This window comes from Tetrao urogallus (assembly GCF_951394365.1).
Source record: "Tetrao urogallus genome assembly, chromosome: 1".
Classification (NCBI taxonomy): Eukaryota; Metazoa; Chordata; class Aves; order Galliformes; family Phasianidae; genus Tetrao; species Tetrao urogallus.
Genome location: NC_136813.1, coordinates 41,795,730 through 41,809,288, shown reverse-complemented (window position 1 = coordinate 41,809,288; position 13,559 = coordinate 41,795,730). Strand labels below are relative to the sequence as shown.

General features: G+C 33.6%; 1 protein-coding gene across 1 annotated transcript in view; it reads left to right on the top strand.

The window, feature by feature from the left end:
• The window catches only part of MYCBP2 (MYC binding protein 2), a gene marked incomplete at both ends in the record, with an annotated part of 201,920 nt that overhangs the window by 142,851 nt on the left and 45,510 nt on the right, over positions 1 to 13,559 (top strand). The window contains 5 exons of the mRNA XM_079534526.1: positions 2,523 to 2,597; positions 5,047 to 5,271; positions 6,161 to 6,293; positions 8,123 to 8,248; positions 12,722 to 12,883. Coding sequence (XP_079390652.1) covers positions 2,523 to 2,597; positions 5,047 to 5,271; positions 6,161 to 6,293; positions 8,123 to 8,248; positions 12,722 to 12,883 — 721 coding nt within the window. The remainder of the gene's footprint in view (positions 1 to 2,522; positions 2,598 to 5,046; positions 5,272 to 6,160; positions 6,294 to 8,122; positions 8,249 to 12,721; positions 12,884 to 13,559) is intronic.

Sequence of the window (13,559 nt, the reverse complement as noted above, 5' to 3'; positions counted from 1 at the left end):
TGCATTCAAGAAGGTAGAGCATAAAGCAATGCAAACTAATGAAAAACAGTTTTGTTCTATGGGAAGTCATACAAAGTAATATTTTGGTTAAACTCTGGAATTTTAAAAAGATATATATTGTACTCTGAATATTTTTGTTACTTCATTTTAAATATCAAATGTATAATTATAGGGAATTCTTTATTCTGCTGCTCAATTTTATTGTTACATTCCCCAACCGCTATAGACTAACAGAACTGAGAAACTGCATTTCCAGTGATTACTATAGTTAAAGAGAGAACCAAAATCAGTGTGTAGGTTATCTTGTGTGATTGCAGACCCTCCATGATTGCAGAGCCTCCATGTTTCCATGAAAACACTGAAGGACATTCACAACAGATTCCTATCATCATTTTAGGCATGATGGGAATCAATTGGAGAGTGAGGGTATGCTGGGTAAAAAATCTAGGTGATTATTTAAGATAAGACAGCTTTGAAAAATAGTACCGAGATTTTAAATGTTTTAACATTTGCTAATTTTCAGTGGTGAAGTAATTTAAATTCAATTTTATGATTCCTGAAATGTGAACTTTATTAGAAAAAAAGATATGAAGTTTTTCCAGGAACGATTCCTGAAATTATTTTTAATTTTTGGAAGAGAAGGATAAAATAAGCTGAAATCTACCAATTATAGCTTAAGAACTAAATATAAAATCTTGCATGTAGTAGTTTATTCTGAATTAAAAGTTATTTCTCAACTACGTACCACATATATTGATTATGACATGCTAAAAGCCAGGAAGCCAGAAAGCTCTAATGTTCCAAGAGCATAGGAGAGGATCTGACTTAATCTTCTTGTGTTGATGAGCCAGCACAGCCCCAGTTCACTGCTGTTGGTTTCTTCTGTGTGTTTTTCACATATAGCTTTATAGCATGTCAACAGAGATTACTGAAATGATACTTCATCATCCAGGGTATGGATTATCCATGTTTGTTTCAACAGTAGAAGTCCATCACAAAATGCGAAACATACAGCAAAGTAAAATCATCAGTCTGCTAAGCTACATTAGATGTCTATGAAGCTAACTATCATTAGGCAAATAGAGCCTTTCATAATTGTTGTAGATGTATGTGAAATGGGTACGCCTCTACTCTCTGATCTTCCTGTCTAACACCTCCCTGCCTCCCCTGATTCCCCAAAGCATCTTTTACTTGTGTACCACTTTCAATGTCAGGAGGAGGTAATACTTTCTAACAGAATTATTGTGTTTGATAATTTCTCCATTTTTGTCAGTTATGAATTATTGTCTTTATTAAAATATGATGTAAACATTATTTTTGCAAACAACACATAGCTAGATAATCCATCTCATTATAGAAGTAAATTTATTTATTTTTGACAAGTTGGTGTGTTTTTTTTTTCAATGAATATGACAAAGCATGCAAAATGTTTTTTGTACTTGCCCATTTCTGCTTACAGTGATTAATTTCCTTTTCTTTAATTATTGTTAAATTTTAATATGAATCTGTCCAGGGATTTTAGTTGGTTCCCCTGTAAAGCTGGAGATAGAAAGTAAGGTTTTGATAAATCAGTTTGTACAGATTAAATGGTGGCTTTGCTAACTGGTTCCTGCCATACTGATTCTTGATACTACTGCCTATATAAATTCTTTCATTCCATAGCAACGGTGACAATTTCTTTGAAATGCATAGAAACAGCTTTATGGACATTTTTATGGAGAAAAGATGTCGCATTGTGTTTCCTAATGGCTATTAAGTGCTGTCCTAGCTGTTCTGTGTAGGCAAAAAATACACAGTGCAGCAGTGCATGTTTCTGTAATATGGTTCGTTGCTTATAAAATTAGTGAACTCTCTCTGGTATCTCCATTTTGATGATTTTCCATTATAAAGCAGTAAATGTACTGTATATTTTATAAAACAGATGAGATCTTAGTGATTGTTCTCCTTAAAACACTGAAATTTTTGCTTTCAGTACAGAGTGCAATTTTTATCTGCATGATAGCAAAATCTTTTGTACAAATGAGTTGAGTTTCTCTCCAAAAGATTGATCTTAGCTCTTGTGCATCTGAGTTCTGAATTGGTGACAAAAGTCCTTGTGCAGTAGTTCTGATATAATGGAAATTCTTTCAGAACAGCAGACTGTCTTGCTATAAAACTGTGGTTTGTGATAGAACAAACTACTGTTTCATCGTAACAGAAGTGTGGGATTTATCTATGCAAGTCTCAAGCTTCATAAGAAATGTCTGGCTCTTAGTTACAGTAAATGGCATGACACACTCCATCCATGTAGAGCTTTTGACATACTTAATGGTTTTTGTTCAATAGATAATTTGCCAAGGGGGGCAATGGATTCAGGTGACTTAATCAGAAAAACAAAGCTTTCCCTTTTGAGAAGTATTCTACCAGTAAAATTACTTGTGCAGAAAGTTTGCATTACAGTGCTTCTAACTTCTTCCTCCGATGTTTCTTTGTTCCCATTTTCTTCTTGATATATGTCTTTTTTTTAAAACTTTGTTGCTCAGAATGTCTTTAATGCTAGCCAAGGAGTAAGGGATTTGGACTTTTTTTCATGGACTTCCAAAGCTTTACCCTCTAAGGTGAGTTAAGTGACAGGAACAGTCACATTGAATCTTTTTTTTTTTTTTTGCCTCATAAATCAAGTTTACATTAAATATTCCTTGAAGTTTGTTTTACCATGAATTATTTTTACAGCAAATGAAAGGTTGACTTACAATGCTGTGTCTGTATCTCTTCTTTTACAATGGTAAAATAAAAATACTAGAGTAGATAGCTGAGTTGAGCTAAGTTGTCATTGACTTATAAGTTGAATTCTCTTTTAATAACAAACAAAATTAGAAATTCAGAAAGATGGCCTAATAACATAATAGACATTCATTCTCGTGTTCATGTTATTAAAATATGCTTTAAGTTGCAGTCTCAAGTACGTTTACATTCATATGAGCAAGACTGCAAAAATTTAATACATAAACCATTTTTAATCTTAAAATTATGGAATTGTAGGAATGCATTATATTACATACAGTTAAACAGTTTAAACTATCTACTTATGTGCTTGTCTAAATCTATACAACCTTGTAGTGATTTTGAGATCAGTGTTGTTTTCATATTAAACTTTCACATGAACCTTGTAAAGAAAATGATACTCAAAGTGCTACTGGTTTAGAGATATAAAAATGTGTTATTTACTGGATTTTCTTCCTCAGAAAAGCAGTTTTTTACTGTTACATAAATATCTAGAGAGTGTTAAAACTATCTTTGGATAGCATGCATTTTTTGTTTGTTTTTCTGTTTGGACCAGCTTCAGCTTGAAAGCTTTGAAAGTTCATTTTCTATAAAGGTTTCTTGGAAAGGCTGATTAATAACTCTGGACATAATACACAGACTTCAATAAAAAAATGTGAAAATATGTTAATTAGAGATTACAGGAAATAATGTAAAATTTTTTAAAAAGTGAGAAATAATATAACTAGAATTTCAGTTTAAAACTGATTTTTAGAAGTATTCTATGCAGCGGGAGGTGTAGCAGGAGATTGTGGAGGCAGAAAGTATTAGCAAATTCAGAAGAAATTAAATCTGTAGGAATCAGATTCATAAACAGACAATAAATGTAATAGGATTATGCCCTCTAACATCCATATTAAAAAGTTTTTACGTATGTTGCTCCCAAAGTAATGCCTCCTATTTATTTCCATGGAAACTAGAACAGATACAAAAAGCACAACATTATCTGGTACAGCAAATTCTCAACTACAAAATAACCTCAGTAGCTGATTTGCATGGGCACTCTCCATTTGGTGATGTGACAGCGGTACTTGGCCATTCAAAACGTGTCTTGCCTTTCACATCACTGCTGCCATTGCCGAAATGCACCACCCGCTGCCTCACTGTGGTTACATCCACCGTTTGGTATACAAAAGCATTCTGCAAAGCATCAATGAATGAATTGGCAGGAAGCTTCAGCCTCTATTATCATACCACCAACATTAGCTTATGATGTCATAGGCCAACATATTAAAATAGGAGACACTACTTTTAGAGCAGGCTTCAGAAATGCTGGTATATAAAAGATGGCCCAATGGTAATGGCTTGTGTGCTACTTTTGAATAGCATTTTGTGTTACTATGACTGAAGACATATGGACTAAGTGAACCACTGGCTTCCTCCAGTAGGGCTTTATTTAGGTTCATAACTTTCAGATCTTCTTTTCAAAGCATATATGATTTGTATTTTAAGCATAATAGAGCTTGTTCCTACTTCTCGCTTCCTTTCTTCTGATGTTACCCTAATCCTTCAGATTTTCCAGTATAATAGTATAGTAGACCTCTTAGGCATTTAATTTATCTATGACTGACAGAAAATCTGTATTTCTCCTATTTTTAGTAACTATCAATTTTTATAAATAGGAAACACAAAATATTTTCTCAGTTTGAATTTGAGTGGATTTTTAATCTATAATTGGTACTAGGTGAAATAAATTGCAAGCCTTTTTATTGTCTGAGTACAAATAATAAATATGCACTACTTTTTATAAGAATTTATGATGTTTCTATTATTCTTTGTCTTCATTTTACCTTCAACCTAAAGTAGCAATGTGTTATAATACTAAAGCCAAAAAAGAAGCTCATCATTGGAAAGAGATTCTATTTAATGTCCTTTTATATGGCTCATGGTTTTTTGCTATATTATTTCACAAATACAGTAGGAGGAATGAATGTACATCCTAGTAAATGTCAGTATGAAGCAAGTTTTAGTTAAAGTTATAGGATAAATATTTATAGTGTCTAATTCCCTTTTAAATAGCATGTGTGCATTTAAGCCACTTTTGTTTCAGGAGTAACAGGGTGTCTTTTCAATTGATGATTTGTTAGTAGTTCAGTTTATTATTGCATGCTAAAATTAGCAATGTAACTAATATCTCTTCTTGGTTTGGAATTTAATTATTTCATTCTTGAAATAAGTATTTCTTATATAAAGTATTAGTGATGGATTTTATTCTCTTCTGTTTTTTGTTTTTTAATTTCTCAGGAGTCTAGATCTAGTACTGGTGATTTTTTCAAAGATCTGAATTCACACTGCCCACAGGAAGCAGTGATGCAAGAACAAGATATGTCATTACTTCGAGGTGGTCCTGGAGTGTACAAGGTAGTGAAGACTGGCCCATCAGGTCACAACATCAGAAGCTGCCCTAACCTTAGAGGTATCCCAATTGGAATGTTAGTTCTGGGAAACAAAGTCAAAGCAGTGGGCGAGGTATGGATCCTTGTAGCTTCAGTTCATGTCTTCATAGATACCAATATATAACTAGTAAACTCAACAAAAGAATCTGCTCCTGTACAGGTTTGCTTTTCCAATCTTTATGACAAATACTACCTTCTGAACTTGGTTTACATTTTAAATACTAATGTAATTCTGATTTTTGTCTTTGATGTATGTTCACTGAAATAATGTTGAAGTTGTAAAGTGGTTTCATATGCTTTCTTGTATATTTGTTGCGCTATTCCTTACAAAATGATGTTTCTGTTTCATGTTTTTGTCATATGCTTTGAAAGAATTTTGTTTCACTGAAAAACAAAATTTTTTCTAGGACCTAACCAATTAACAAGTTTCTCTGCTACTGTTTTGACTCATTTGTTCAGTTTCTGAACTATTGTTACTGTTCACGGTTTTCCAATTGTGATGTTTTATGGTTAAGAAGGGCTTAAGGATGAAGTGTGTCATGCTATTTCCTAAATACAGTGTCAGGAACAAAATTAGTATGTACGCAAATGCTTTATATATAACTCACTCTTACAATTCTGTTGTTGCAGCCAACTCATAAGAAGGCATACCTTTAATATCTCCTTCAAGTTTTTACTTAGGCTTGTTTGAGTGTTCTAAAGTGGCGTTGGTGTTGCTTTTTCCAAACATAAGTGGGTTTAATATTATTGGAAATATTCCTAACTGTGAATGTGCCATGAATGGTTTTGGTTCTTCAGTCTGCCTCAGCCTGTGGCCTTAATTTAAGAAACTTTTAAAAAGTTTTTGTTATACTACAAAGATTGGAATGCACGTACTTTTCAGGTTCTGAATTAAGTTGCTGAATTGTACTACCGAATAATCTGCAAAGTCTGTATGTTGTGCTTTTTTATGTGTACAACAGGTGACTAATTCAGAAGGTACATGGGTGCAAATGGATAAGAACAGCATGGTAGAGTTCTGTGAAAGCGATGAAGGCGAGGCGTGGTCGTTAGCTAGAGACAGAGGTGGAAACCAGTACCTCCGACATGAAGATGGCAAGTTGTTTTGTTTTCTAATTAACTTAGAAAAAAATTACAAGAAATCTAAATAGGACAAATAAATAAAGAGGAAACTGAGTTTTAAGAAGGTGTAACAAATTAATATTTTTTTCCTCTGAATTACTTTGCTGCTAAATTTCAAATTTGTTTACAACCATTCTTGATCTGTTTTTTTTTTTAAATAACAGGGAAGGTATTCCCCCATATTTTCTTCTGTACCAGTTATGGGTCATAATTCTATCCTTCCTTTTATCTATAGGGATGATTTTCAAATAAGTACTTGTGTACTTCTTTCAGACTTTCATCTTTTTTTTTTTTGTCTATATGACAAGAAGAGCAGAAAGAATTGTTTATGTCCTTTTTGGTTTTAATTCTGCTACATTGTATTCCATTAAAAAACCATTACAGTTTTTTTTAGACACTGAATTTTAAATTAGCATCACATTTCTAATTATTCTAGTTAGCTGAATTATTACATTTTCTTAAAATGCAGAATTTCTGTCCTGATAAATTCATGTTCAGACTGAGTAAGAACTAGAAATAATGAAAGTAACATAAGTAAAAGGTTGCTGTCATGTGCCACTCAGTACCCAAAGTTTGCTATTGCATATTTGTAGTTTTATTTTGATCATGCTTCTTATTGATCATACTCCAAGCATGACTGATCTTTATTACTTATCTAAAATGTTTCTTTTACCTCAAATGCTTTCTGTGAATACTCTGATGCATCCTGAAATTGTTAATTCCTTAACAATTTAATAGATAGACTAACCCATCTGACAGTTCTGAGGTACAAGATCATGACTTACCTATTGTTCCCTCTAAAGATGCAACAGGAGTGATCTGACATTATTTGCACTTCAGGAGAAGATCATCTAGACCAACCTCACTCACGGTGAAGAGTCAGCTAGAACAAGTTGCTGCTCAGGCCATTGTCTAGCAAAAGTCAAAATATTTAAAATAGTTCCAACCTCTCTGGGTAACCTGTTTCAGTATTTACCCACCTTCACAGTGGGAAAAAAAATCATAATACAGTTATACACATTGCAACATTTGTTATCCCTTGTCCTGTCACTTAAGCCTTCCAAAAAAGTCAGGCTTCATCTTCTCTGACTCTTCCAGATATGTAATTGAAGGGAGCAGTAAGATCTCCCCTTAGCTTTTGCTTTTCAAGAATAAACAAGCCTAGATCTCTCAACTTCTCCATAGATGTGTGCTCTGTAGTGCCCAGACTGTCTTGGCTTCTGCTGAATTCATTTTAATCTGTGTTTGAATGGGGAGCCTGAAATTAAATACTGCTGTCTAGTGCTTCGTACTTTTCAAATTTCTAGTAAAAATGAATATGAATCTTCATTAGCATGATTTCATTAAATATTTCTCACTGAGAATACTTGTTCTTCTATAAATTGTAAGTTTGGTGTAATTTCCTATGAGGTTGATTTGTTTCAGCTCGCTTAAGGAGTTAGTTTCTTCAAGCTAAATTCAAAAAGGAATTTAACAGCTGTTGTCCAAAGAATAAATAAATAATCAAATGGTGTGATATTACTGAAAATAAGTTCTCAAGCCTATTCCTGAGTGTCACATGACAACAAAAGTTGCAACAACTCTGTCAAATGTAAAACCAGAATTATATTAACTCCTCAATCTTTTCATTTTTAGAGCTTGAGCTCTAGGGAAGAAAGATGTCCTTTTCTTTCTGAGAAAAATTGAGTAGAATGAAAGAGTGCTCTCTGAAGTAAAAGAAAAAAATCTCCTTTGTGACTCATCTTTCCAGTGTAAAATCTGAAAAGATCTAATTCTAAAGTGATATGGGGTTTTTTTTGCAGAGCAAATTCTTCTAGATCAGAACGTTCAGACTCCTCCTCCAAGTCCATTTTCAATGCAAGTTTTCAGTAAGGGGACGAGCTGTAGTAATGGACAAGGGTTTGATTACGGCCTTGGAAATAACAAAGGTATGTTTCTTTCACTCACATTTTTTAAAAGGATAATTATCTTAATTTTGCTTATGTTTTTGTCACTCATTTAATACTTTTTTAGTCACCATCAGATGTTCTCCAAAAGAAGAAATCAGTAGCACAATGAATTATAAGGTGTTTTTTTCTTTACTTCAATTTCACTCAGTCTAAGTACTCTATATAAAAGCATCATCAAATGCTTGGAAGTTACAGACAGGTGAGGCTTTCTGTAATCATAGAATCATAGAATGGCCTGGGTTGAAAAGGACCATAATGATCATCTAGTTTCAACCTCCCTGCTATGTGCAGGTTTGCCAACCACTAGACCAGGCTGCCCAGAGCCACATCCAGCCTGGCCTTGAGTGGCTCCAGGGATGGGGCATCCACAACCTCCTTGGGCAACCTGTTCCAGCATGTCACCACCCTCTGGGTGAAAAACTTCCTCCTAAATGCCAGGCACAACACTATAATGTAGAAATGAAAAATAAACATTTGCAAGTAAGATACGAATGGAATTGTATTTAGAAAAAGAAGTTTTGAAAAGATCAGAAACATTCTTAAACACTTCTAACCTGTCTTAAAATGTGAAGTGCTTTTGATTGGATGACAGACTACCATTTGAGTTTTATGTTGTAAAACTGAAGTTACCTTTCAGACTCAGAGATACCAGTTACAAATACTGGGAAGTAAATAACATCTTACTCATTTTACTGATATAAAATAGTAGTTTCTCTTAAATATGATTTATTTCATTGATGAGATGTAAACATACATAAGCCATCACAGTAAACTCAAGTTGCTTGCCTTCTGTTCATTCATTAATTAAATCAAGAATATTTAATAGTTATGGAAGGCACTTTTGCAGAGGCTGACGTTCTCAACAAATATTACTAAAGCACAGAGCTCTGTCATTATACTCCGACATCTCGTCTCTGTCCTCTGTCAGTGCCAGTGAGAATGTAGGCCTTAGGTGTGCAGTGTGATTTTAATACCAGAACATATTGTAAGTTGTCTCTGAATTAAAAAAAATAAATAAATCTTGAATTAAAACTTGTTAATAGGAGGACATATATATATGATATCCACAGTTCTACCATTACATAGCATTATACAAGTAGCTTTTATTATTCAGATAGAAAGGTTAAAATACAGTCAGATATATTCAGGAGAAAGAACATTAAGGAGCTTTTGAGTAATTTCTTGTTGGAACCACAGCATTAATTAGAACTCTGCCTCTTCTATTACCTGATGAACAGGACCTGAAATTATCAAATAACCTGCAAGTTATGCAGTTACCATTGTAGCTCCAAGAGTCATTTAGTCACCATCTTATATCAGGGTGTTACATCATAGCATCAAGTTCCCTAAAAAACTGTAAATCTACTGACAAAGTTTACTCAAGAGCAGTGAAATGTGAGTATTAACATGTAACATAGAAAAGTAATGAATTACTGTTTCCTTCACTGTTTTTTTTGCAACTTCCTCATACTCAGTTACAGGGCAAAATCATCAAAACACATAAGTATTTGCAGAAATCGCATAGAAATGTTGTTTGTCTGCTTTCTTTGTAAAGGTCAGCTGTTGGAATACAAGAAAAACTGTTCAGAGCAGACGCTGTGAAGCAAGACAAGCAGCAGTTAGCTAGATGACTTTATTCATTCCATATATTGTAGCTGCTTCTGAATTCTTGGGGGAAAAAAAAAAACAACAGCAAAAAGTTGTTGGCAACTATGTTTGGAAGAGTAATGATATTTCCTTGCCCCTGCAAAAAAGAAATAGAATTAATGTATCATTATTTTATGTACTGCCAGCTTGCATTCACAAATCTAAGAAGCTTTGAGTTTTGTGGAAGAGAAAGAACTGAAAACACAAGCACTGTGTATTAGGAAAAATTTCAAGGAAGCAGTTCCATTGGATATGCTTGTTTGTCAAAAGAACTTTCTGTAAGGATGCACTAGTTTAAATGCAAGTTTAGTTACATGCATTGGTTGAATGTAAAGATACCCAGTATTAGGTCTGTGTTTACTGTATTGCCAGTATGCAGCTCTTCTTAGAGGTTCTTCTCTTTAAATTCATTTAGAATTCTTCTAATGCAAAATGGAACGATTCTAACAAAAAAGTTCTTTAGCTTTTCCTATAAAACATCACATTTTGGGGCATTTTATCACTCTTATATTCCAGACATTCCATGGCTTAATAGACACTTAAACAATTGCCAATCTTTGTCCAGAGAAAAAAAATAACTAAAATAATATTTTACTAATTTATAAAAATAAGCAGGTAACAGGAATCCCATGTTGTTCTGAATCAGTAAATGTTAGAAGAAAACATCTTCCTTGTTTATATTTAAAATATATTTGGCATAAATTAGGCTTTAAACTGCTGAAAATCACTTAATAGTTTTGCAAACCTGCATTAGCAGGTACAGGGCAATTCTAGAAGAGAACTACTACTACTGGCTGCTGGGCTTTGCATACTTCTGTAAAAATCATTTCCCACTCCTCTTCTGCCAAATAGAAAAAAAGTTATCAGTGGCAAAACTGTTGATAATATTAGACTGTTAAACTGGTTGTTCTTCAAATATCCCCTCTGCACCAATGCTAAGAAAATATTAGGAAAGAAAGACTGAAAGGAATAATTCCATGATGATTCTGGAATGTGCACCCTGGACAATTGTTTTTTCTATATAATGTACATTAGGTATTCAATGACAAAAAATTAACCAATTGATATATATAGAAATATATATACTTAGTAGTTAATGATAGGCAAAAATTTATATACCCTTTTGGGACCTCTGAGTCAAGTTCTGTTTCACTTACATAGATAACTGGCCTGAGAATTTCATACAAGAATGTCAAAGGATAGGACATTTGCTTATGTGATTCTGCTTTATATACTGTTTGGAGATCTAAGATACTATATCTTGGGAAAAATATTTCTCCATACTGCCAACACCCAGGTGATAGAGGAAATGTAGCTATTGAAACAAATCTGGAAATATTGTGCATACATTCAACTGAAGATGCACAAAGCATACTCTGAACAAAACCAGTGCAAGAATTTTTACATGTGTGGCAGGGTATATAAACTGCGCACATACAGTTGTAAGATCCAGTTGGGTCCTGTATTCTAATGTTGGTTCTTTCTCTGATAGTTAACATAAGTTACATCTAGAAGAAAAAAAGTACTGTGCAGCTCTTAACCTGGAATTATTATTTTTTCATAGTTTTTGTTTTTGTTTTTTTAAGAGAATAATAGTGCTTTGCCAAATGTGTCATTCCCTTCTGGGTCATTATGGTAGGAAAGATTGCTGCTCAAGTACTGATTCTAGTCTTTTTTTGTTATACTACTTCCAAAACAGTGGAATAAACTTCATGCCAATAGGTGATTATTTACATGGACTTCCAACTGTTTCCTGGTATTTCTGTTGTTTCCTTTTTGAAACCAAAAAATCAAGAAAAAAAATTTATTATTGAAGTTCTTAGGGTAATGTATGTTTCTATATACACATAAGTCTTTCTTTAATTCTATGAAAAAGCAATGGATAAAATCGTTTGATAGTTCTGTATTAGTTGCTGCGTTAGAATTTCTAGAATGTTTTCAAAATGATCTGAATTTGTAGAGTGAAGTGATGCTGTTAGGATTTGGTTGGTGATCATTCAAATCTGAGATAATCTTACTTGTGGTGTCTCAGCTGATATGACTAAGTTTACCTCAAGTTACAATGTGATGTGATAAACTCTGCCTTCTTATTGTAGGCTTCATATATTTCTAACACTTATATGTGGCTCTTCTGAAAATTGACATTTAGAAATTAAAATTGTGCTTTTAACATGCTAGTTTTTTGATGGCCTTCATTTGCCCCACAATGAATATCTGTAGTTCTTCAGAAAACTACTGTCAGTTCCTAAATTGTATTTATTTTTAAAAAATGATTTTCAGTCTGATCTTGAAAAACATGACAAAATACTTTTGAAGATATTTGCAAAAACGATCAAATATTTACAAAACCTAGGCATAGAAATACACTTACCGAAGTCTAAACACTTGTTATCCTTCCCCTCTCATCAGTTTTTCTAATCTTTATCTGCATGTTCTGTTGCATGTGTGTGTTATTGTAAATGCTAGGGATGCTGTTTTTCTCTTGGCTGCTGTTCTGTTTTTTGTTTACTTTTTTTTTTTTTTTTTTTTTTTTTTTAGCAAGTGAATAAAAATTTCTACTTTGAAATGTTTTAAGTAACTGGAGTAGAGTTTTCATGATTTTTTAAAAACCCTGCTTGTAATTTGAAGTAATTTTATTGCCATGCATGGGATGAGGTTTTTGTATTTAGCCACAACCAGAGCTGTTTGTGGCTAAATAAGAGCTTTCTCTATAATCACCATTTAAACATTGAGCACCATTTTACTCTGCTGTTCCAGAGAATGACAAGTAACAGGTTGTAGTTTTGACTGTTTTGCCCACTACAGGTGACCAACTGAGTGCCATACTGAATTCCATTCAGTCACGGCCAAATCTCCCAGCTCCTTCCATCTTTGATCAAGCTGCAAAACCTCCCTCTTCCCTAGTCCACAGTCCATTTGTGTTCGGACAGCCCCTTTCCTTCCAGCAGCCTCAGCCACAGCTTCAGAGTAAGTTTGTCAGCCTTACCTGCCTCATCAGTCCATTTCTGCAGCTTTTACATTGCTGTCCTCAGTTGCTTGCTATCTTCTAATCATCCCTCAGCACGCCTTTCTGCTTTTATTTTGTTGAGTTAGTTTTTCATCATTCAGACACATGTGAGGCTCTCTAATGCTCCTAAAAAAAGTATACTTGGTCAATTTTAGTTTTGGTATTGACAGTATTTTGCTTTTGTATGTGTCCTACGGCGTAGATAACATTCATGAAAGTGCATTTCCAATATTGTATGAAAGTCTGGGTTTATAATGAAGGTAAATACCTTTCATGGTACAAAATGTTGATAAATCTCTTAACATAAGAAATTGACTGCAATAAATTCATTGTTATTCAGTTTTCTTCTTAAATTTCTGATTTTGTCATCACTTACAAATTCTATGATGCACCTGATCTGATTACTGTCAGAACAGGAGGTTTAATTTTTGTTTAGTGAAAATTGAAAGCTTGTTGAAAATTCGTTGTGAGTAGCAGATATGGCAGTAAATTCTTGCTTATGTGCAGAACAAGTCTAGCATGCTGGTCTTGTCTTACCTGTAGAAGTATCCAGAGTTGGAAGTGCCAGTTCTTTCCTGTGGGACATATCAGTCAATTCAGTTTGTCTCACATGGCCCTAAAGTGCTTCAGTTCAGC